The 19,353-nt window shown below is 33.4% G+C and overlaps 1 protein-coding gene and 1 long non-coding RNA gene across 2 annotated transcripts; both read left to right on the top strand.

Moving 5' to 3' along the window:
• Positions 1–10,876: 10,876 nt before the first annotated feature.
• On the top strand, positions 10,877–15,579 carry LOC108460656 (uncharacterized). The gene is made up of 4 exons (XM_017760233.2): positions 10,877–11,740; positions 11,835–12,031; positions 14,866–14,940; positions 15,020–15,579. Exons 1-4 carry the CDS (start codon positions 11,050–11,052, stop codon positions 15,383–15,385), a joined length of 1,329 nt encoding a protein of 442 aa, XP_017615722.2. The 5' UTR covers positions 10,877–11,049; the 3' UTR covers positions 15,386–15,579.
• A 1,413-nt stretch (positions 15,580–16,992) lies between these two features.
• On the top strand, positions 16,993–18,867 carry LOC108460657 (uncharacterized). The gene is made up of 5 exons (XR_001867623.2): positions 16,993–17,168; positions 18,000–18,064; positions 18,152–18,199; positions 18,321–18,350; positions 18,651–18,867. It is a non-coding gene; the product is annotated as an uncharacterized LOC108460657 (long non-coding RNA).
• Positions 18,868–19,353: the final 486 nt, after the last annotated feature.

Here is a 19,353-nt window from a genome sequence, read left to right as displayed (position 1 = left end):
ACCCATTTACAACGAATGCCTTTTTACCTTTAGGAAGTTTTACAAGATCCCATGTTCTGTTTTTGTGGAGTGATTCCATCTCCTCTTGCATAGCAAACATCCACTTTTACGAGTCTTCACAGCTAATCGCCTCGAATAATTAAATGGCTCTTGATTCGCATCTATATCTTCACCACATTTAAAGCATAAGCAACTAGATCAACCTCGGCATACTTCTTTGGAGGTTTAATTTCTCTTCTTGTCTGTTTTTGGCGATAGAGTATTGCGGTGAAGAAGCAACTCTATTCTCAATTTTTGTCTTGGCTTGAGGAGTTGATTACGTATTAATCGATGCTCCACCGCTTTTGGTTTTCTTTATTGGAAGAGTCTTTAAGAGATAAGTTAGGTAGCATAGCGGTTTCATCAAAACAACATCTCTGTTAATCACAACTTTTCTATTTTCAGGACACCATAACTTATAGCCTTTTACACCACTTTATAACCAAGAAAACGCATTTAATAGATCTCGGTTCCAATTTTCCATTATCAACATGAGCATACGCAGGACACCCAAAAATCTTTAAATCGTAATAATTAGCGGGATTACCGACCATACCTCTTGTGGAGTCTTTTTCTCAATGGCAGCGGATGGAGATCGGTTGATCAAAAACATGCGATGAGGTCTTCGCCCAAAATGACTTCGGTAACTTGGCATTTGACAACATACATCGAACCTTCTCCATGATCGTTCGTTCATTCGCTCGCAACGCCGCTTTTGTTTGTGGAGTATGACGAATCGTCAAGTGTCTCATGATCCTTCCGACTTGCACAATCTATTAAACTCATCGAATGTAACTCTAAGCCATTGTGCATGCGGAGGTATTTTATCTGCTTTCCCGTCTGCTTTTTCAATCATAATTTTCCAAGACTTAAATGTGGAAAACACATCGCTTTTACGCTTCGGAAGAACGCCCAAACTTTTCGGAAAAATCATCAATAAAGGTTAGCATATAATTAGCTCCACCTCTCGAAGGCACTCTGGACGGCCCCCACGGTCGTAATGGATATACTCCAATGTTTCCTTCGTGTTATGGATTCCTCTAGTGAATCGAACTCTCTTTTGCTTCCCAAAAACACAAGGTTTCACAGAAATTCAGTTTGCAAATTCCTTGCCCATTAAGAAGTCCTCTTTGCTTAATTCGCCATGCCATTCTCACTCATATGCCCTAGGCGATATGCCAAAGTTTAGTAATATCATCATCGACAAGGAAGAGGAAGCGGCAATTGCATCACCATATGATAGAACCACAGAAACATATAACTTGGCAATCTTTCTTTAGCCTTTCATCACAACAAGGGACCCTTTGGAAATCTTTAAAACCCCACTTTCACCGTATCCGCACCCTTTTGAATCAAGAGTACTCAACGAAATTAAATTTCTTTTCAATTCGGAACATGCCGACGTCACTAAGTGTTCGACAACTCCATCAAACATCTTAACTTTAATTGTTCCAACACCGCGATTTTACATGAAGCATTATTTCCCATCAAAACAACACCTTCAGATCTTCGTTTCATAAGTTGTAAACCAATCCCGATTGGGACTCATGTGGAAGGTGCAGACTGAATCAAGTATCCACTCCTCGCTTACTTTAGAATCATTGATGAAGCAACTAGAAGTTCACCATCGTTGTAGTCTTCTACAACATCGACTTCACCGAATTTTCTCGTTGTTTTCCTTTTGATTCGCAGCCTCCCTTTTAATCTTATTTTGTAGCTTATAGCACTCAGATTTAATGTGCCCTTTCTTCTTGCGAAGTTGCAAGTTTTACCTCTGTTTGAAGATTTCGATCTACCCTTAGATTTACCACGAGGATTCCGTTCTCGTGTTCTACCACGATCATCATCAACATTCCGGTCTTGTCTCCCACGAACAATGAGACCCTCTCCCGAGAGTTGGGTTTAACCACAAGATGCTTCATCTTATCATACGAGGTTAAAGAATCATAAACCTCATCAACCGTGAGAGACTCGCGGCTATATAAAATCGTGTCTCTAAAGGTTAATAAGACGGGCAACGAACAAAGTAGAATCAACCCTAGATCTTCCTTATCATCTTGAACCTCCATGGCCTCCAAGTTTGAGAGAATTTCTTTAAACATCATTAAGTGTTCGTGTACGACGCACCTTCCTCCAAACGATGAGCATAAAGACGCCGCTTCATATGCAACTTGCTTGTTAGAGTTTTCGACATACATATTTGTTCTAGCCTCTTCCATAATGCAATGGCGTTTTCTCTTTCATCACATCCTCGCAAAATTTCGTTGGACAAATGCGATGTAATTGTGTTAATGCCTTTCGATCCTTACGCTTCTTCTCTTCATCTGTTAATGTCGAAGGCATCTTATCTATCCTAGCGGGCATCCTCTAGATCCATCTGCAAGAACGCTTGCATCTTAATTTGCCACAACGCAAATCTGTGTTGCGATCCAACAATGAATTTCATACTTCAAAGACGCCATTACCGTGATCGAGATGAATAACCCTAAGCTCGATACCAATTTGTGAAAAATAAATAGAATAAAATAAATAAAATAAAGAACACATAAATTTTACGTGAAACCCTTTCGGAAAAAAACCACGGGCGAGGAGAAGAAAATTCACTATGTCGAAAAATTTTTACTCAAATACAAGAGGAATAGACTATGTCTATTTATAGGCTTGCAAAGCCATATTCTAGTAGGATTGAAACACCTTATCCTAATCAATATAAAATAGATGGAGTTTAATAAGGTTTAAAAACCTTATTCTAAAATAAAATAAAAGAAGTCTAGTTCTATATGGATTTTACTTTTATTTTATTTTCCATCGTATTTTATTTAAATAAGAATTTGGGTCACTTAATTCTAACACTATGGTTGAAGAAAAATTGTAGGACTTAATGCAAAAGGCAGAGGTACTGAAGCCTCTAAAGGAAGTCATCGACAATACGAACCAACCACTCGTTTATTTTGAACTTTGGCCGCCTATTTTGTAAGCACTGATGTGGGAATCGGAACCGCTATTTGATCGTCATGGTCTCCTCAACTACCTCTTATCAAGAGACCATTGAAAGATTCCCCCTCAAGATATGGAAGAAATTCAAACTAAATATCTGCCTTGAGCCGAACAATGAAAATTGTCGAGCAAATGACATTAAACAAATGTGGTTTTTGGGAAACAACCCAATTTTATTTTATTTTCTTATTTGTTTTAGTAATTTTCTTTGTCTTTATTTTTATTTTTAATTCTAGTTATTTCTAATTTATTTTGTTTTTCTTCAATAGGATTGGACTCTTGTGGTCCCTTGCATCAACGACTTATTGCATTGCACAGCCATAGAGAAGTTTCCTCTTCATACTTAATTCATTCATTTAATTTTATTGTGATACACTGAGGGCAATGTATGGATTAAGTGGGGGAGCGTTTGTACTGAATTGTTAATTTATATTTTTTTAATTATTTGTGGTAAATTGTGTTGTTGTTTGCTTTGTCCTGAGTATTAATTATGTTTTTGCCCTTGCATGCTACTTTCATTTGAAAAGAAAAATTCAATGACTACTTTCTCAATTCTTTAAACATTTAAACACTAGGAAAATTTTGATTTTATCATTTGATTCTAACAAGAAAACACTTTGAATACTCTATAATGTTGTTTTGTGTTAAAATTGATTAAGATACCTTATTTGCATGAATTCCTTTTTCCATAAATAAGCTTTTGTTTTATCTTGTGTAGGAAAACGATTTAAAATTTAAAATTAAAATAAAAAGGAAAAATGTCAATAAATACTCCACTAGTTATTTAGATTATGAGTAAAGTCTTTGAATCGTGATCAATTGAGTAACCGGAGTTAGGAGCTTCGGTTATCATTTGTCTTCGCGTCAAAAGATTGAGCAAAATTCTAAGTTATTCGCTTAGTCCACTGATCTCAATAATTATGAGTAGAGCTAGTAGCCATTTAGTGATGTGATGGATCGAGTAATCGGGGTAAGATGCTTGGGTTGTCATCCTTATTCGCATAAAAAGATTTAGTGACACTCTAGATAAGCTTTTTAATTTTTGAAAAAAAAACTAAAAAAAATGAACACTAGACTATCAAAGAGCTAAATCGAGTCTAAAAGACCTACACAGTTCAGGTCGTTGGTTCAAGTTGGACCTTTCTAAATCATAAGGCTACCGAAGAGCAAAATCATGGATGCGTGTTTCGTAGTTGTTCGTTTGGTAAGAGTTAGTTGCTGGGTGTTCTCGCAATTAATCTACATATGGAAGGGTTGGTGGTTTGAGGCATCCTTGATCACTATAACTAACTTATTGGTTGAAAGAAAAGGTTTGTTATCAAGGACCGGTTCAGAACTGGAGCAAAATCGAACCTCGATTTATTTAATTTTATTTTGTTTCTGTCTATTTTCACTGTTCTTTTGATTTCAACTACTTCTATTTTTTTTTCTTTTATTAGATTTAAATTCCTCTTTTTATTTTTGCATAGACCGTCAGACGTTGTGGGCACAACAGCTGTCTAGACACGCAACTTAATTAAATCGAAACAATAATTTTAAATATCCCAGCTTTTGTGGAATCGATCCTACTCCCTATATTACTATTTATTTACTATTTAAGCACAATAATATTATTTTTTGCGAACTCGACACCTATCATTTAGTACTTGAAAACTAAGCTGACAACTCATCTCCTCACGATATACTGATGCGTCTTAAGGGCAAAAAATATTTTTGATTTCCTAGCATTCACACAGTGCCCAAAAAAACAATAGAATTCCTGAAGAATGTCCTCGACGACCAATGAATTGCCAAGGCTAGCCTCACAAATCAACAGTAAATCATTTGCAAAGGAAAAAAGGAAAATACAGAACTCATTTCTTACAAAGCGAAAAGGATGCCAACGCCCACTGAACTGCCTCATCAATCTTATGTCCCAAGCGCTCTATACCCATGACAAATAAATATGGTGACAAAGGGCCTTTAAGTTATTTTTTTTTCTTATTTTAGTATTAATTTTTTTATTTCAATATCTAAAATATCATTTTGTCTTATTTTATTCAAAAATTATTGAATCTAATAAAAACATCACCACGTACCATATTTTTATTGATTTTTTTTTAGTTTGAAGTAAATTGAAATGAAAAGGATAGTTCAAATGTTAAAGGGACAAAAAATTTATTTGTACTTATATTTAAACCCTTTCTTGAGTTAATGTTATGGATTAATCAATGATGAATTATTAAAATACTTTTTATATACAAAATAAGTTATGTTATTATAAAGGTGTTTTTTTTATATTTTTATATAAGATAAAAACTTAATCATAGTAATATTTAAATTGGTGACACAATAAATTATATATATTAGAGGTGATCATGGGTGGGTCGGATTTAGGTTGGGCACAAGCCAAAAATTAAGGCCCATTTGTTAACCTCGGGCCCAAATTAAAAAATTTGTTCAAGCCCGACCAGGATAAAATGCTAAAATTCAAGCCTAACCCGCCCGCCATATTAATTTTTTATATTATATTATTTTTTGCATAACTTTTAAATATATATAATAATAAAAATAATAAAAATAGTAAAATAAATATTTTTGAACAAATTAAAAATAAATTTTAAAAATATATACTTAAGTAATACTAAAATAGATGCAACTTAACAAGAAAATGTCTCTAAAATAATAAAAATTAACAATAAAACAAGTTTTATATAATATCAAAATAGTAACAAACTAGTAGTAATATAATAGTGAAATGGTAGCAAAATATGGAGAAAACAATAAGAAAATATCATTAAAATAACAAAAAATTAGCGATTGTAATACCTCGAAAATTTTTACAAGAAGATATTATCCTTGATATAGTAAATAAGGAAATAAAGGGACAAAAGGAAAATTTTGAGTTATGTCAATATTGAGAAGTATATTATGATATATTAATTCAAGAAAGGACTAAATTGTAAAAGTGAGAAAAGTTTTGTTGCACAAGAGTAAATATTCATAATTTGAGGGGTTAAAGTGTAAATATGAAAAATTTGAAGGACCAATAGTGTAAATAATTTAAGAGTGGAATGATCTAGAAACTAAGGAAAATGGATGAATTAGGACCAAATTGAATAGATAAAGAACTATGAGGGATTAAATTATAATTTTACCAAATTAAATGATGACTCAAGGATGGAATTTTAAAAAATAATGAAGGGCAAAATGGTCAATTGGAAGAGAGAGAAATCTAGAAAGTAATAATGATGCTAGAGATATTTTGATATTTTATAATTATTTAATTAGATAAATATTATTTTATTAATACTTTAATAAGATATTTTATTATTATTTTATTAGTATATAAAGAAAGAAAGAAGAGATATTCTCATCCATATTTTCCCATGCACTAACGTAAGAGAAAGAGAGGAAGAAAGAAAGTTTTGCTTTCTTTACAATTTGGTCCTTTTACCAAAAATTCACCATTTTCACCCAAAAATCAAATGAATTTCCATAGCTACCAAGAGACAAAAATGTTAAGGAGAGCATGGGGAGTTAGAATATCAAGTTGAATTCAAGAAATAGAAGCTGAAGGAGAGAGAAAATCAAGTTAAAGATTAGTATCAATAGAACAAGGTAAGTATATCAAGATTTCAATATGTTTTTAAGTTTGTTATTATTGACAAAGCATGGAAATAATGTTATAGTAGAGTTTTCTTACATAAGGTCCTATGTTTTTGGTATGTTAGTGAAGAGAAAATAAGAGAAAGTGATGAGAAATGGTGTAGAAAAAGAAAATAAGGGTGTTATAACATGGTAATTAATAGCTTGCACAAAAACAGTTTGGACAGCAGCAGTAGACTAACTTTGAAAAATCACCATAAATTTTAGAAATCGAATTAGAAGATGAAAAAAATATGGAATTAAATCTTGTTGAGTATAGTTTCTCATAGAAGAAATATTGTAAGCAATGGATTTGTAAATTTTGATATATAATGAATTTTGTGAGACAAGGTCAGAATGAATTCGGGTTCCCCTGTTCTAACTTTGAAAAATCATAAAAAATTGAATAAAAATAATTATGGGCTTAAATTTATATTTATAAAAATCCTGAATGAGTCTATTTTTAAGAGAAACAAACAAGAACATCATTTGAATCCTGTATGAGGAGATAATTAATTTTTGGTGAAGAGGGGTCAGAACTGTCAGACAGCAGAACAGGGGTAACTTTAAAGAATAAACTGTACTTATTGGCTAAACCAAAATTCTTAAATTTTTATGGTAAGAATATATATGAGTCTAGATTCAGGGAAAATTATTGGATATTAATTTGGAGTTCTATAGATCCAGATATAAATAATTTAGTGACTATGATGCAGATAGACAGCTTGAATATTCATAAAAGTAAATAATAAAAATTATGGATAATGTTACTTACAAGTGTGTTACCTACATTAAGGATGTGGAATGGAGAGGAGGAGGAGGAAAAATATGTATGAATATTCATCTAGCATGGCTAATTTGCATATTTTAGGCTCAGGGACTAAATTGAATAAAAGTAAAACTTTATGGGCAATTTTGTAAACATGTCAGAAATGACCAAATTGCATGAAATGGATTATTTTATTATTTAAATTACAAAATTGAATGAAATTATTAATTTAGTTCAAGATCGGGGGAAAACATGTTTTAGGGATTAAATTGAAAAGTGTTGAAATTATGAAAAATTCTGATATTTTATAGAGTTCATGGATTGTTATCAATATATATGAGAATAATAGCTGGAAATAAGGATTAAATTGCAAGAATTTTATTTTCCTGACCCTAAGGATGAAATCGTCATTAATTAAAAGTTTAGGGGCAAAATGGTAATTTTGCCTAGAGCATTAATTAAATGCATTAGAATATGAAATGAATGAAAATGATGATCAAATTTATTTATAAAGATCCGGACGACTCAAATACGAGACTTGATCGTGGAAAAGAAAATATATAAGATTAATGAAATTATAAACACAAACAAGCAATGAGGTAAGTTCGTGTAACTTGAATTGTATTCTTAAATGCTTGAGATTGTATGTTATTTATGTGAATATGATTTGAATGTTCATTGTATGAAAATTTATGAAACATTGATAAATTTGATAAAAGGAGAAGAAATCCCGGTTGAATGAAAGGAAAATTCGATGGATCTCTGAAAATGAATTGACGGTAAAAAGGATCTAGCACGACGGGTGATCCTATCTGATATAGCCCTCCAGAAGAATATGTGTAAAATGGATTTAGCCGGATGGGTAATCCGAATTAGGTCTGAATTTAGCTTTGACTGTAATTCGGATCCAAGCTCATTAGAGTAATTGTCGTTGCGAGGATTTAGCTTTGACCGGTAATCCCGACAATACTCTATAAGTTTATATTACTGAGATTTAGCTCGGACTGGTTATCCCACCGTAAGGATGAGGTTCATGGGAGTGTACTCTCGATATGAAATGTGTAAAACCATGGTTGAAAGATACCATGGCAACCTGTGTGTAAGACCATGGTTGAAAGATACCATGGCAACCTGATATGAAATGTGTAAGACCATGGTTGAAAGATACCATGGCAACCTGTGTGTAAGACTATGGTTGAAAGATACCATGGCAACCTGATATGAAATGTGTAAGACTATGGTTGAAAGATACCATGGCAACCTGATATGAGATGTGTAAGACCTTGGTTGAAAGATACCATGGCACCGTGACATGAAAAGAATAAGACCATGGTTGAAAGATACTATGGCAACATGACAGAAAATGAGTAAGACCATAGTTGAAAGACACTATGGCATCACGTCAAAGATAAATAAGACCGTGGATGGGAGACGCTATAACATCTGTTGAACAATTGATATTCAGGTAAAATGTATCAGATGACGAATGGTTATATGAAATGGTTGTGTGAAATGTTTATAAGAACTGGTCATATGGAAATATATGTACAAAAGCGTTGTATGAAATAATTATGAAAATGGATAAACGAAATAAGTATAAGTACATGGAATATAATTTATGTTAAGTTTGATATAAGCTATTACCGAATAAATATACATAAAATATATGGAAATGATGAAGCATAAAATATTGATATAATGAAATGAATGATATATGCTTGTGAAGAAAGCAGTAAGAGCATGATATGTTTCATGACATGTACATATATGATTATCTTTGATATGTTGATACAAGGAAATTATGTAATTGAGACTATTATTAAACTCAAGTGCGACATATCGAGAAAATAGATATATCAATGTTGAATTTATATGAGATATGTGCAAGTATACTAACAATGTTGTTGTTTGATGCTTATACAAGTGCCAAATTGTTGATTGAATGGTAATATGTTTATTTTATATGATGCATTGGATCGGTAAGTATTTTAATTTTTTTTAAGTGATCTGCAAATGGTAGTAATGCTCCGAAACCCTGTTCTGGCAGCGGATACGGGTTAGGGGTGTTACACAGATTTTTTTTTGGCATTTAGTAAATTCAAGCTAGGCTCGGGCCAAAAATGTCTTACCTGAGGCCTGACCCATTTTTAAAACGAGCCTTATATTTGTCCAAGCCTATTTTTCGGGCCTATATTTTTGCCCAAACCCTCCCACTTTTTGAACTCGGCCTATGAACAGGTCTAATATATATATACTATAGCAATTTAAAGTTACAATTAAAGAAAGCGTTCCAATGTGGCACGGCCAAGAAAAGGTCATTTGGCACGCAAGTCATTTGTCAGGTGACTTTATTGACTAAAGTTTAAAATAAATATTATTTCAATCTAATCTCCTTATAAAAATATATCAACATTAAATACCCATTAATATAATAAAGAACATACATGTCAATTAGAGGTGTGTGTCTGGGTCGGGCCGGGTCAGACCCAACTAAAAATTTAGGCCCGTTTGCTAGGCCCAGGCCTGGCCCAACCCAAAAAATAGGCGTAAAATTTTACCCAAGTTCGGCCCTAATAAAAATGTTAAAACCCGAGCCAACCCGACCATACCATATTAATTTTTATATTATTTTATATAATTTTAATATATATATAAACCATCAAAATACTAAAAATATCAAAATAAATATTTTTCAACAAATTGAAAATAAATTTTAAAAATATGTATACTTAAATAACACTAAAATAGATACAATTTAACAAGCAAATGCCTCTAAAATAATAGCAAAATTAGCAAATGTCTTTAAAATAATAAAAAATTAACAATAAAATAAGTTTTATATAATATCCAAATAATAACAACAAAATAATAGCAATATAATAGTAAAATAGTAGCAAATTGGGAGAAAATAATATTAATTTTTTTTTCATTTAGTGAATTAATTACGTAAGGCAAAAAAATGCCTTACAGATGCCAGCCCTTTTTTTAAACAGCCTTATTTTTTTGCCCAAGCCCATTTTTTGGGCCAATATTTTTCCCAAACCTCCCACATTTCTAAGGCCTTCGCACCGCCATGCACACCTCTAATGTCAATAATCTCCACTATAATTGATTTTAATCATAGGTTATGAAAAATATATAAATATATTTTTCTCTTTTAATCTTTAATATATATTCTAACTTTTTTTTATGGGTAACCCTAAAATTATTATCAAATCATTCAAGTTTATTTTAAATATTACTTTCTTTTTATCTTAATTTATATTAATTTGAATTTGAATTATCTTTATAAAAATTAAAATTTATATTTTTAACAATATTATTTATGAAAGTTTAGAAAATTTATATAAATTTTAACAATTTAAGATAATATATTTTAATAATTGAAATATTTAGTAAAAATCATTTAATTTTATATACATAAATTTAATATATCATAATGGAAAATGGAGTATAGTTAAGCTTAAAAGATATATATTCAAATAAAAAGGTCCGTTTAACTTGCTTCCTTTCCAAAAGTACCCCATCCTGCCGCTCCACCCCCGTCACTACCTCCCCTCCCCTGTGGTGCTCTCTCTGAACTCTTATCACCCACCGCTAACAACACCAACCCTGCAATGGCGGCCGCCGCAGCAGCAACTATTTCCTCCGACTCTCTAGCCACAGTTTCGGACGGCCCCGTCCTTAGCTTCATCAACAAACGCCTCCGTGCCCTACGCAAGAAATACAACCGCATTCTCCAAATGGAAGAATCGGTCTCCCAAGGCAAAACTTTGAACAAAGAACAAGAAGATGTCCTCCGTTCCAAACCCACCGTATCTGCCCTTATCGATGAACTCGAGAAGCTTCGCCAGCCTCTTTCTTCCGCTGTCTCCGAAGAAATCTCACTCGCCTTACAGCGTCAAACCGTTTCATCATCAGAAACAACCTCTCAAGCCCAACCTGACAAGACTGAACCCCAAGAACAACTACCCAATGTCCCCGATCATGCCATTGAGGATCTCCTCAATCTTCTCTATTTCGGGTCGTTGTTCGATGTCAAGTCTCAGAGTGATTTTACCTCCACCATGTTGACGAGGACCCACGAGAGAGGCTGCTGCTTGACTTACGATTACGTTACCGACGACGCTACCGATCTGCTTAACGAGAAAGATTTGGATTTGATTTCGACGCTGAGTGGACTATTGACTTCGCGGCCGGCTGATTCCAGTTTGTCTCATAAGAACGCTTTGCACCGTTGTATCCAGCATGCTATGCTTTGGCTTTCTAACTCTGACCAGCCTGTTGACCCCAATGCCGACGTTTCATGTATTCATCCGCTCTAATCATTTTCGTAGCTCTTATAATTATGTACTTATTGTTCAATTTCTAGCTTTTCTGATTTGAGAGTTCTTTGCTGCAGATGCTGGGTTGAGAGAGAGGCTTAACAAGATTATGGCTTTGGATTATTTTACAACCACGCCGGAGATAAAGGATCCTGCTGAAGTGGCGGCTGCTGCTGCTGCTGGGACTTATACTTCTTTCCAGGTTCCGGTGCACGCTGTGCCCACTTCCGTGCCTGTTCAGGTGGAAGACTCGGTTGGGCAGTACCAGCAGAAGGTATTAACTTTGTTTTAGTTCAAAATAAAAGGAGTGGGGTTTTGTGGTTAGTGTATTTTACTTTTGCATTTTGTTTCTGATATATGTTTTAGTATAAAAACTTTGGTTTCCCTTTTGTTCTGTACAGTTATCATTACCGAAATGATTGTTAATTTGTTTTGTTTGATGCAAATACATTGAGGTCTTGGTTTTCAGCTATATAACCTAGAGAGGGGGAAAGAAAATCAGAGAATTCTTAGAGTTTCTTTATATATAAGTTAATTGTAAACGAAAGTTGGAGAAACAAAATTTATTATGCCAGCAACCCACTAAATTATTTGTTAATTTTTGTTTATTGTGAAGTTAAGAGTTACTGCAGCGGGATTAGAGAGTTTAATTTCCTTAATAGCATTTTGGATTTTCTAATTGTCTATCCAACATCAATTTTATTTGTTTCTGTATCTGTAGCCTGCAAATAGAATTAGACCCTCAATCTATATTCCTTTATGCACAAAATGTTGTTTAAATATGAGCTCATTAAATTTGAATTTAGCCATTATGTCCAGAAAGAAATATTGTACTTATGTGCATAGCAAATACATGTTGAAACAGTGAGGAGCTGTGTTTCTTGCTTCAGAAAGAATTTTTCCCCCTATGTGCAACAGCACATAAAATTTTTGAAACAGTGAATAATCGTGCTTGCTGTAGATCCTTATGTGTTGGTTAATATCATTGTTGTTTTGGTATTATATGAAATTATAAATCGTTTATGCTTTGCAATTGGAGGAAAATATTAATAACTCACATTGGTTGCTAGATTTTTTAGACATCAACATTGTGAACTCTGTCTAGTCTTCTTTTTCTTATGAATAAGACACACACAAATGTTTCTAGTGTATTAGCAAATCTACCTTGTATAGTGTCCTCCTTTTTTTCTTGGAAGGAATGAGGTTGTTTAAGCAAGTTTCTTTTATTGTTGAATGAAACCAAGTCTAAGACTGCTAAACATGAATTATTTGTAGATGGAGGTACAGGAGAAAGTTTTGGGGTTGGGGAGGCAAGATTTGTAAAATGTTGGTACAGAATGTATAAATTACCTAAGATTGAAGTAGTTAACAACCTTGCAGGCAGAATGGCTAAAAGATCTCATGAAATAGTTTTTTATTAGTGCACAGAAGTAGTACACATATTAATAGAGTTACAATGTTCTACTTCCTTATTTCAAATTTGATTCAGAACTAGTCCTAAAAAGTGCAGTTAAAAGCTTACGCTCCAAGGCTGGGATGATAAGAAGGGTTTTCTACTCGGGGATTATTCAATCCTGAATTGATCTCTGAACTTTGGCTACATGTGCCTTTGAGGATCAGTTTTATCTTGTTAGTTTCCCATTGGCTGTTTCTATGGCCCATTTTCATTGACAGGGGTTGCCCTAACTCCCCTTTGTACCTTGTTGTTTTACACCATATATGTGTTGCATTTGAAAATTGTTTCTCAATCTCTAGCAAAAAGCCGTTGGGACCAACTGGCCCATTTTTCTCCAAAACTGTTAATTGTGGTATATTTAAGGATTTGTAGTAGCTATGAAATATCATTGATGCTGGGTTCACCTAAGTTATTGGTGGCTGTGCTATGTCCAAGTCATCCAAAGGTTGGCTCTTTTATAAATTTCAAGTTGAATATGTTTCAAACTCCAAGTTTTGGCAATAGGATTTCTTGCTCATTCATATTGTCTCTTTGTACGTACTACTATATTCCTCTTTGTGTGTGGAGCTTGAGTGCTTGACCATAAAGCATAATGAACTATATCTATTTGTTTCATGTATAACTCCAGCAGTGGGAATCTTATTATCTTGTAGTTTATTCATTCCATTCAGTTGATTGTTGGAATGGATGGCATATTTGATTGAATTCATTCTTTTCATTTTCCCTTTAAATACTTTACATTTCTTTTACTTATGACTTTTGCTTAGTGATCATCCTGTCCCTTAGAATTGTTTTCCAAGAGATATGCTGTGCTTTGGTAGTTCGAGGTAAAATCGGTGCTAAGAAGGCATGTTTCATATAAGACAAATCTGGAAAAGGACAAGTTTGTTTTAGATTTTTTTTTTTTTTTTCCAAAAAGAAGTTTACAAGTTTGCCTTCTATAGTTGTGAAATCTGCAGTTGACTCAGTAAGAATAGATGGCCAAAGCTTTTGGTGAGGCAGCGTATTTAGCTGAAGCAATTGATCCCATGATTTCTTTTCAATGCAACAAGGTAATGAATAATGGGTTGGGTTGTGTAGGATGAGTTCATGCCTTGGCTTAAAGGTATACTAACCCAACTGAATCTACAATGCCAAAGGTATTCAAGTTGTTGAGAAGGAATGCAGAAAAGTGCAGAGGATTGTCCCAATAAACTGTGTGAAATTAGAAATGTAGTGTAGTTGAGAATCTTGAAGTGAGGTTCGATGATTGGTACCTTGGTATTTCATGATTCTTTGATTCTGGTCAATTTGTCTTGAGAATAAAAGAACTCAAGTTAGTAGTTCTTCCTGCCTTGGTTTTAATAGGCTTTGTTGGACCGTGCTTTTATGCTTACAGATTATCATATGGTTGTGAAGTGGGAATGACTTCATAGGTAGTAATTGCATGACATGAAATGTGATGACTCTTAGTTCTCCTTTTTTGAACTTGATGTTTTCTTGTTTAGGATTACTTCACTTTTTTTTAGGTAAGTGGGAATTCTATTGCTACAGTACAAGTTATTTGTCTTGGCATTAACATAAATGTTTAAATTTCATTAGGAACTTTTCACCTATTAGTTTTATTATCCAATTGGTATTTTTCTTTCAAGTTATTCTCTTATTTTATGCAGGCAGAAGACGCATCAAATTATCAAGAAACTGAAACTGGTGACAATCAATTTAGTACTACGGAGGAACTCCGGAAGGTGCGTTCAGTTAGTTTTAACACTATATTTGTTCCTTTAGGATTCTATTTACTTGATTTGTTTTAAAATATTGTTACAGGATCCTGCTCTCCAGGATAATTTGGAGAAAGAAAATCAGGAAGAGGATATTACAGTTCAAGAAGAAGAACATGGCAAGCTACAGGTTGATAATGGAGAATCCAAGGAACAACTGTATGTGCCTCGAAGACCACATCAGAACCAAAGAGGTGGCCGTAGGGGTTATTTTGTTGGTCGTGGAGGTCGAAGCAGTGGAAGGGGAGGTGTAACCTACCAGAATGGGCACAACCAATATTATGATCAGCCTGCCAATCATTATTCTAGGAACCATTATAACAATAGAGGCAGAGGTGGTAGAGGAGGTGGTGGCCATGCTTACAACAATCATGACGGGAACCCCTCTGCTGATGTTGGTGTGGCCTCATGACCACATTACACCGTGTCCTCCAGGTCCATTTTTCCAGATCAGTGATAGAAATGTACTTTTTTTGTTCTTTTTGCATGAAACATATTCTGAATGTGGGTTGATGTTGATATCTAATTATCCGAAACACCCCATATAACTTTTTTGTAGTTTAGTTCAATAATATTATGTGAAGAGTCTCCAGAGGGATGATGAAATGCCTGTTCTTATAGATTCGTCAATAGGTGGTCTTTTAGCTGTTTAGATGTCAAATGCTTGTGTTTCAGGTTTGTTCTTTTGGCCAGTCACAAACTCAATTCTTCACAACTTTTTATTGCCACCCCAAAATTACCCCAGTGGATTTGTTATGAAAAATGATTCCCATTTCAACTCAGATCATTCCCAACCACAACCTTTCCATTCCCCTTCAAAAGTCTGCCATCCTAAGAATATTTAGGATATAAATTCCCATTCAACTCAACCACAATCTTATGGATCTTTGCATCCTACTGCCAAGACAAGTTAATTCTAGACAGCAAATCAGCGACACTAATGATATCTGCATCAATTGTGGTTTACTGAATTTAAGGTTTTTATGCAACATATATGCCACAGTAATAGTAGTACCTTTTCTATAGATCACTTCATAATCATACCCCAACATTCTAGTGACCCATAACTGTTGAAAAGATGTAGTGGCCTGGTTGCTAACTAAAAGCTTCGAACTTTGTATGGTCTATCTTGATTTTAAGTGTCTCCTCGCCAAATATCAATTCCATTCCTTAATTACTAATGACACAGCTAACATCTTTTCATAAATGGCCTGAGCTTGGCTTATCACTCCATTGCCGTTCGGATTTTTTTAACAGCTTAGTTAAGGGCTTAGCAATGCTCTCATAACCCTTAACAAACCTTCTTCGATAACCCGGCAGTCTAAAAAATCCTCAAAGTTCTTTAACAAACTTAGGAATAGGCCAATAGGCACTTTCTACTTTACTCCTGTCCATTGGAACCCCTCCTTAAGAAATGGAATGTCCTAAATACTCAAATCTCCTTTGTCCCAAATTGACATCTACTTTTCTTAGCAAACAACTGATGATCTCGAATTATCTTAAATGCTTCAAGTATGTGTCTTAATCCTAAGAAAACACCAAAATATCATAAAAAAAATACCTTGATACTCTTCCTAAGTAATGGCTTTAATACCACATTCATCAATCCTTAAAGTAGAAAGAGCATTAATGAGACCAAAAGGCATCATGAAAAACTCATAATGCCCCTCATGTGTCTTAAAGGTTGTCTTGAGAATATCAGGCTTTCACATCTTAATTTGATGATAATCATCCCTCAAGTCTAACTTAGAAAAGAAGAAAAAAAAAAAACATCTTTTAGCTCTTCAATAATCGGGATGAGAACTTCGTTTTAAGTTAGTTGACTTAGTTGTCTATAATCTACACATAATCTCTAAGACCCACCTTTCTTATTCACCGTCATAATTGGTGAGGAAAAGGAGCTACTACTATTTTTAAATTCTAATGATACTAGCAACCAACATCTATTGCATCATCTTTTCTAACTTAGGGCCCAGAGCCCGTCCAATTGTGCTTTTAAGTTTTAAGAAGGAGTTTTTCCTCAAAAAGCACTTTTCACTCCAAAGCATTGCTAAACAAACACTGGTTGAGTGAGAATTTTAACTTAAAAAAAGTGTTTTTCTTCATATGGAATTTTTTAGCTTTTCCTAAGCTAAAAGTGCTTTTAGCTGGTTATTACATTTTTATCCTCCATTAGTCTTCTCTCAAAACACACGGTAGAATCCCAATTTTTTCTTCCTTTTCTCTTTCAATTCTTTTTTTTCTTTGGTTGTCTTCTCTTTTATTTTCCTCAATTCTTCCATTTTCTTCAAGATTATTGCTGCTCTCTCTCTCTCTTTTTTTCTTTCTACTCCCCTAATCTTATCTTCTCATTTTAACTCTCTATTTAATTTTTTTGTTTTTTTCCCATTTCAAGTTGTTCCTTATGCTTAGTGTAGTTGTTTTCTGCGACTTTTTTGGCTTGCGAAAGAATCAGGTTTTTTAGTTCTTGATATTGATATTTCAATCTCTTATGATGAAACAAGAAAAAAAATCTTATAACAATTGATTGTTTGATTTTTTTAAACGAGATGGGGATCATTATTTTTTTTGTGGCTTTTCTTGTGACAAAACTTTTACCTTCAAAGGATAATGATGATGTTGAAGGGTTTTTATTTTTATTCTTTTATATTTATTGTTTTTCATTTCCATTCTCTGTTCTCTATGTTTATATGATGATTGAGTTTCATAAGTTTGCTATTTTTAATTGATGTTGGTTTCACTACTTTATATTTAGATTGTTAAGTAGCTTCATGAAGTAAGTTTATATCTTGTTAACTCAGGACATTAACTCAGTGAAACACTTTAAGCATAGAAGTATATTTACATTATGACCTATTGGTGGATGAATGCACATTTCTAGGCTGTGGTGTATAAACTTGTAACTCATTAGGCTCCCTTTGAGAGATTATCTACTTTGTGCCAGTCTCATGTGATGAATTTCTTCTGTTTTGTCCCCCTATTGTTGTCAATTGTTGAGACAATGAATTGCAATTTTTATACCACAGAAATCAGCTGGTGGAGTTTTGTTGCCCAAATCAGCTGTCAAGTTTGAGAGGTACCTGATGGGGAGGTACGATGACAATCTATTAAACACCTTTTTCCCCTTTTCAAATGAATGCTTGAGATATCTTAGTTCATTTTATGATTTCAACTTCAGTTAGTTTCGGTCGGTGCCGAAGTAGGAAAAGTGGAGCCTAGAAATAAGGTAAACAAATTTTGGAATTTTTTGAGCAATCTCATGCTAAGTGATGCCTATCAAAATGCTGTCATTTTCGTATGTAATTATTCTTCTAATACAATCTAAAAGAATTCCTGTACTTTTGTAGGTTTTTTTCTCGGATATAAATGCTTATGAGGTTAGTTAACATTCCTTTTTGGTGAAAATATCATTTTGTGTTACATTGGGTTGTCTTATATGTCGATATTCAGCTTAGTTAGAAAAGAAATTCTAAGTAACTTGCAAGTTTAGCAGTAAGACTATCACTAACTATTAAAATGATGGTATCTGTTTTAGCGATGAATGTTTTTTTGGGTATAATCTCTAGTTCATTCATTTGGCCGTAGGTTTTTTTGACGAACAAAATAGTAATGTTATTTTTCAAAAAGTTGGGTGTACTACACATGAGGTTTCTAAAATGCTATTGTACTGCTTGCAGGTGGATTTAGGAACATATACTAGGCATGTGTTTTGTAAAGAGAGTGACTTGCGCTGAAGTTGATTGAAGTTTTTCTGGTCTTTTGTTTTAAGATGAAGAATCAATTATATTTCAAAATTGAGCAGTTGTTATTTGCAATTATAATGTTGTTTAGTTGTTGCTACATTGATGTTAGTAACTTATTAGAGATTATAATAATTGTTTAAATGTTAAGAAAGCTTGGTGTTCTTAAACATGCCTTCATAAAATCTTTAGGGAATAATATGAACTCATTCAAAAATTTGACTCCATGTGAGTTGTGAAATCCACTAACTATTTTCATTTCACTGATTTTTCAACAAATTCTGGAAGATATTTTCCTGTTCTAACAAATAGCTGGAAACGTTATGCATCTCTATGTTCTTCAAGTGATAAGTCATGTAAATTCTTAAAACGCTGGCATTTCATTTCTGTAAGACATTTTTTATGACAGAAAGGTCAAGTTATAGTTTTAAAAAGCAAACGATGATCGTTGTTACTACAATGGTGATACACAAACCTATTTGAAAATATGTTGGTCGAAATGATGTAGTTTTTATGGAATATGAAAATATTAACAGGGCATATGAGAATATTATTGATTTAGAAAATGTGCATGATGGAGAAAGTGATAATGATGATGATGGTGAATCAAACAATTCAAGTGGTTTTGAAATGGAATTAA

The sequence above is a fragment of the Gossypium arboreum genome, chromosome 4 (assembly GCF_025698485.1).
Source record: "Gossypium arboreum isolate Shixiya-1 chromosome 4, ASM2569848v2, whole genome shotgun sequence".
Classification (NCBI taxonomy): Eukaryota; Viridiplantae; Streptophyta; class Magnoliopsida; order Malvales; family Malvaceae; genus Gossypium; species Gossypium arboreum.
The sequence above is the reverse complement of the archived record's forward strand: the minus strand, read 5'-3'. Positions and strand labels throughout refer to the sequence as shown.